Here is a 6,756-nt window from a genome sequence, read left to right as displayed (position 1 = left end):
TTTTGACAACTCAAGGTGGGTTTGGTGTAAAAAGAACATAGTCCCCATTTAGATGTATGGTGGAGGGTCTGTGAGGTTGTGGTGCAGTTTTTCCTCCAAAGGCTCCTCATAAGAGTACATGGCATTTAAATACAAATCCGGCTGCCTCTGCCAAGAAACTAACACTGGATCATCGTCGGATCTTCCAGCAGGACAAAGATCAAAAAACAAATATTCTTAAGTTAAACTAATGTAAAAAGATCCAGCATGTTGCCTTAATTTTTTTAAGTTGTTTCAATGATTATTGTGCTTGTTGTTACAATTGGTAAGACTAAATATAATTAGAGGAACCAACTCAAATAAACTACTAACACCAACTCGATAATTCAATTTTTTGATACAAAGATAAATTAAGTTAAACTACAATGTTAGTTTCTAGTTGCCCTGACTTAAATAAAATGAGATATTTTATATAAATGCATAAATATCTATGTTTTATACTTTGATTCATCGAAGTGAGAAATGGAAAAGCAGTGTTAGTATGACGTAAATAATATCTTCGAGCACAACAATGACACTTACTCATGACACTCAAATATCATCCCATACCTGAATGATAACCCAAAACCCAAATGGCAGTCCTACCTTTTGCGATTTAATGAACACAGATTAGCTCTTATTCCCTCGATCGTTTTCTTATGTGAAGCAAGAGTGTTATGTCAGTCTGACCCAACAACTGTTACTTTCGAAAGACGAAGCCTGAACATTTTGTGCAAGTGAGATAACCAGTTCCAATGTGCAACACCAGGCGAGTTGTGGCAGTGGCACAGACGCCATTCCCCGTATTACAAGTCAGTGTATCAACAAAATAATAATGAAAAAAATACTTTCAAGACATGAGTATCTCCCAATGTCTCAAACCAAAATAATACTAGGTTAAACTGAACAAGGGGGACGTGGCTGCTTCTATGAAATTGAGCCACAAAGTAGCGACCTAGTGTTCTTTGGCCAGGTGAAACAAAAATTGAGTTTTCTGACAACACTCAAGGTGGGTTTGGTGTAAAAAGGATGATGACTATAGTAAAAATTTAGATGTATGGTGGAGGGTCTGTGAGGTTGTGGTGCAGTTTTTCCTCCAAAGGCTCTGGGAACCTCATTAGGGTACATGGCATTTAAATACAAATTTGGCTGCCTTTGCCAAGAAACTAAAACTGGATCCTCGTTGGATCTTCCAGCAGGACAAGGATCAAAAAACAAATATTCAGATCAACAGTCTCTCGACGCCATGGTGGCAGGTCCACAGGAAGTCGGCCATTTTGAGTGGAAGATGCGCTTTGATGGCGTTGGCACACCTCGCATTTGATCGAACTCCTCCAACCGCTTTAATGGTAACGCCTTGAAATGTGGTCCGGCTACTCTTCAGCCATGGGCGACTAAAAGTTATATTGGATTTTCTCATTAGTCGGAAGGTGTGGGCGTGGCAGACCCTCAAACTTTGCCAACTTGTTAGTGCTTGCCACAAAACACAAAGTCTCTTATAACTCAATCGCATATATGTCAAAGTGCTCGAAAAATTACCGAATTCAGTACCAGTGGCGAAAAAGACAGATCACATGATGCAAAAGTTTGTTTATTGACAAATCTTTTAATGATGGCCACAGCGCTTTAAAACTATGTGTTTATGAGATACATTATTCAAAGGTGAAAGGTAAACAGCGAGAGAATCACCAGGTGTAGCCTACCTTCTCACCATGAGTGTGTGTTGTCAGTGCTTGTAATACAATGGTGTTGGTCGCAGGTTAACTCGCTGGTTACGTATGTAACCGTGGTTCTATGAATAGTGGAAGACCGCCAGAGGCAGTTTAAACATAGTGGAAGACATCATGCGCCCACACATTGGCTACGAGAATGTATTAATTGATTGTCATCTCGTGACACGTGACGCCCTAAAGGTATATAGCCTACACCTGCGTCATGATCTTTCTCCAAGGTCATTCTCGCCATTCCGAGTGACTAAGGATTCTGGCGGTCTTCCACTATTCATAGAACCACGGTTACATACGTATCCAGCGTTCTATTTCATAGTTCCAGAACCCTCAGAGACAGTTTAAACGTAGTGGAAGATTTACACCACCAAGTCACAAGGAATAAAAACACTTCAGTCATTTTGTTTAATTCCAAAACCTTTATTAATGAACACACAGTTTAATGCAACATGTACCTAGGCATCACTAGGGAGCACTGCTGCAGACACCGGAGGAAGGGAAACCACATTCAACCGGTAAAACCTCGAAACTGTGGAGGGTAAGGACCACGTTGCCGCGGAACAGATGTCGGCAAGAGTTATACCCTTCAAGGCTGCCCAAGAGGTTGCCATAGCACGTGTAGAATGGCACCTCACCGAAGTGGGAGCTGCTTTACCAACAGAATGATAGGCACAACTGATAGCCTCTGTAACCCAGTGTGCCAGCTTCTGTTTTGAGAGTCCTGCCCCTGTCCGACCCCATAAATGGACAAATAGTTGGTCTGTTGTGCGCCACTGAGCAGTCGCTGAGACGTACGGTCTTAAAGCACGTACTGGGCACAATGGTAAGCGTGAACCCTCATCAGAACAAAAAGCAGTCAAAGTGATTGGCTGATTAGCAAATTGCGGGGACTCCACTTTAGGCAGAAAACAAGGGTTAGGCCACATAGTAACCTGGTTGTCATTTGGCCCCCACCTCATACATTGAGCTCTCACTGAGAGGGCGTTTTCTTTTGGCAGATGTGATTGCCAGCAAGAACATGGTCTTAAATGAGAGCCACTTGATGTCAGCATATTCCAGTGGTTCAAATGGTGGTTAACATAAGCCAAGTCAAGGACAATATGCAAGTCCCAAGGGGCAGAAAAAACCCTCGGCCGTGGGTGTAAACGCTGTGCGCCTTTCAAGAAAGCCACCACTAATTTGTGAGCACCTAAGGAAACTCCCTCCACAACATATACGTTCAGTGTAGCTGGAGAGTGTCCCTCATCGAGGAGATGTTGGAGGAACTCAAGTACTGCTGTCACAGGACACCCAGAAGGATCTAGGCTGTGAGTATTACACCAAGCAGTGAAAAGTTTCCATATGTTTGCATACATTGCTCTTGTGGACTGAGCACGGGCATTCAGAACAGTGTGTTTAACCCACTCCGAACAGTACAGCCAAGACAGCCTTACAGAGTCGCAACGCTTTGTGTTGCGTTGCTTCGCATCGAGGTCTGTCTGATCACAAAATGCATAGTTTACCCACGTCTAATTTTACCACTACAGCCCTGCACGTAGGCTACATAAAACATCAGCTTGAAATACGGCACTATTTCTTCTTCCCAGAACCCCTAGGGGACACTGGCAAGCCCCTACGCTCCCGCGAGCAAAGGTACCACAAGACAAAAATGTCACAGAGATGTCTTGGATATGATGGAAAATAGGCCTTTATACACCGGGAACTGGGCTTGCACCGAAAGCAGCTTCAAGGATTGGTGACGATGGGGAACGCTTCGGTAGAGAGCGCAAAATAACTTTTGACGAGACGGAGATGATAGGGAGGGGGCAGTGGCATGGGATTTCTACCAACAGCCTTTTGGCATACGCACGGTAAATCCGTTCAAGGGGAGTCCAGTTTCCTCTTGCGGTTGATTGAGCAAACAGTTGTCACACTGAATAAATGTTTTTGAATCCATCTTTGCTTGTCATTTGGATGTCTAAATTAGCCCAAGGTACACAAGTCCACAATGATGCTATGTCCAAGCTTATTAAGTTGAAATAAACCTTGGTCACGCCAATAAACCTTGGAAGTTTGCAACCTTTAAAACCTAACTCAGCTAGCTTGTAATTAATAACACTGCCCAGTGTATATTTTATTAGATTACACATGCTTCTTTGGCTTCTGCTGTTGTGTTTGCCGATCCCATATCCTTCAGCTTGTCAATAAATTCACCATTGTACATCAATGTCCATTAGAGGGTCTCAAAGCGCGATTTGTATTTACAACACTAGTGTAAAAGTGAGCTACACTCTTTAGGGGGAGCTCAGTACCATAAAAATACAGGTTCTCGTGTGATGGGGCTTTAAAGTTAACTTTACATGCTAAGGAGCCATTAATGCCTATTCATTTCAGTGGTGAGTTACATTGATTGGTTCCTGGTTCTAGGATAAATGCCACCATCTTGTTCTAAGAATTCTGGCTTCTTAAGATCTGTGCATGGTTGAGCAGTTTATGAGCATAATAACGTGATAACTAGGTGATTTTTAGAGTTTGGTCAGGATTATCATTATGGAGAGAAAAGAAAATTGTCTTTGAGTTTAATGTGAAGTTGATATCTGTCAAGTAGCATTAATCAGCACCCTTGAAGGTGGCACAGAAAATACAAATAAAAGTTTGTTACACTACTACACAAGTATGAACGAGTGAAAACATACAAAGAAGTAAACTCAAATTAACAAAAAAAAATTAGGTGAAAAACAAAACAAAAGTAAGGACACAGTGAAATTCACTTAAATAATTTTGGTCACCTCACATAATGAAGTTTAGAAAGTGGTTTCAAAATATCCATTTTATTCCGAGCCTTTTTTTATAAGTTAATCACATTTATTGTTAAAAAAAAAAATCTGTTTAAGTCAAATTGATCTACTTAGTTCACTTCCTCTTTTGAATATAAAACTAATAATGACTGATCAAGATGTATTGAGAAGTATATGTGATTTCATTGGCATTTATTCCATTAACCTAATCATCATATCATAAATCATATAAATGTTGTAGTTATTGAAGATGTATGTATTCATTGTTTACACACAACACAAAACACACAAATCTAATTATATCAGAATTTAAGCCTATATTTGAATGGAATGTCTTGTGTGGGCTGCATTGACCCAAATCCCCAACGCCTTACATCAATATCAGGAATCTTCACATCAGGGTTCTTCAGCTCAAAGTCAAAGTATGACAGCAGTAGGAAGATAAACAGCTTCAACTCATTGGTGGCAAAAAAGCGTCCTGGACACATGGACACACCAGCCCCCCAGGGCATGGTGTAGTATTTCACTTTTTTCCCGTTTTTGTAGAAATCTGTCAATCTTTCACCATTTGAAGTGAGGAAACGGTCATATTTGAAAGTGGTTGGATCAGGGTGAACTTCTGGATCCATTTGCACAGCTGTGTAAGGGAAAAGAGCCACTCTGTCTCCCTCCCGTATGCTGTACTCGCAACCATCAGCCATTTTCAGGGCCAAGTCTTGCATTGCAGCACGCGTGACGACAGGTGCAACTGTTAAACGTAAGGTCTCCTCCACAGTGCTGTCAAGAACTGGTGTCTTCAGAAGCATGTCCCTGGTCAGGTCAACAAGAGGTCCGCCACGCTTCACCTCCTGCCCACTCTCTAGCAGCACCTGTTCCAGCTCAGCTCGCACCGCCTTCATGGCTTCAGGATGCTTCATCAGAAAGAGAAGCAGCCAGAAGGCAGCAGGGCCTGTGTTTCCTTGTGATGCCCATAGGAGTAGGAACATATAGCGGTCCTGCATGTATTCCTCCATTCCGTTTTCCGCTCTGGCTTGCTGCTGGTCCAGGACCCAACCACTGATGTTATCTCTGGTCTTCACTTTCTGAACTGACAGCATATTCCAGAAAATCTTTCTCAGACGCTCTGCCTCCATCCTCTCTCTAGGGCCAAGGACGCCATATGCCAGATTAGGGAAAAGCTGATCATACTTGCGGAACTCGTAGAAAAGTTCATCTGATTCCAGGCGATCTGCTTTGCAGGCTTTCTCCAGGCTCCCTGCCTTCATGGCTGTCTCATTGCCAAACAATGCCAGATATCCTGCTCGGAAAACAAGGTTGTAGCTGTATTTGAAAAGTCCATCTTCCTGCCAGCCATTTTGATGGTCTCCTGAACCAACACTGTGCAGCATAAGATTCTGGAGGCTGCTCATCATAGCCTGCGTCATAACAACTAGCCCATCACCCATTAGATGCTTGTTGCTGTACTTTTGGAGGAACTTGTGGTCACCTGAGGTATATCCAAATACTCTTTGAGAAAGTTGTTTTGCAAACTCATATAAATTTAGTTTTGCACTGGCCTCTTTCACAACTGATCCAGACGACAAAGGGTCCATGATGAATGTGAAATAAAAACCGGCCAGCTGCACTGTGAAAATATCTCTGTGTTTTTCCTTCATTCGCTCTAAAAACTTTGCAGTATCTCTCCTGAACTCCAGAACATGTCCCAACCATGGCAGAAGGCCTTTATCAAGTGGAGGCTCACCGGGACGGCGTCTGCGGAAGGCTCCCAGGAGATACAGCCCACCTAGAAATGAAAGGAAAAGAGCAAGCAAAACGGATAGAGTCAGGTTCATAGTTGTTTTCTTGCTCAGTCTCTGAGTATCACTGAGCTTTGTGGCAACTGCTTTGCACTAGAAACAGAGCTTGTGCTCCTCCCCTTTTTGCTTTTCCCCTTTGGAAGGAATTCCCTGGCAGGAGTTCAATCCCCGAAGTTAGTGTTCACATGCACACACGAAGATAAAAGTTCAGATGTCACTGGCACAAATCAATGAGGCCATGCTATTGATAACAAAGGATGCTGCAGTTTATGATTAGACAGCAGTAACCACACAATGTCTGTCACCTTTAACATTCTACACTAAAGCACACCCATCAGGTGAAATATTGTTCAGGTAAAATATTATTTTGCAACATTACAACCAATGTCAATTACCTTTCATATACAGTATATATTAGGGCTGTGAAACTATTCCAAT

At 42.4% G+C, this 6,756-nt stretch overlaps 1 protein-coding gene across 1 annotated transcript; it reads right to left on the bottom strand.

The window, feature by feature from the left end:
• Window positions 1-4,824: 4,824 nt before the first annotated feature.
• Window positions 4,825-6,354, bottom strand: LOC308374349 (5-beta-cholestane-3-alpha,7-alpha-diol 12-alpha-hydroxylase-like; the record flags this gene model as incomplete). The annotated part of the gene is made up of 1 exon (XM_080850123.1): window positions 4,825-6,354. The coding sequence occupies one exon, from the start codon at window positions 6,352-6,354 to the stop codon at window positions 4,825-4,827; it is 1,530 nt and encodes a 509-aa protein (XP_080706249.1).
• Between the last annotated feature and the right edge of the window lie 402 nt (window positions 6,355-6,756).

Source organism: Sprattus sprattus, assembly GCF_963457725.1.
Source record: "Sprattus sprattus genome assembly, chromosome: 13".
Lineage (NCBI taxonomy): Eukaryota > Metazoa > Chordata > Actinopteri > Clupeiformes > Clupeidae > Sprattus > Sprattus sprattus.
Note: the sequence above shows the minus strand (reverse complement) of the source record. Positions and strands in the feature narration are given on the sequence as shown.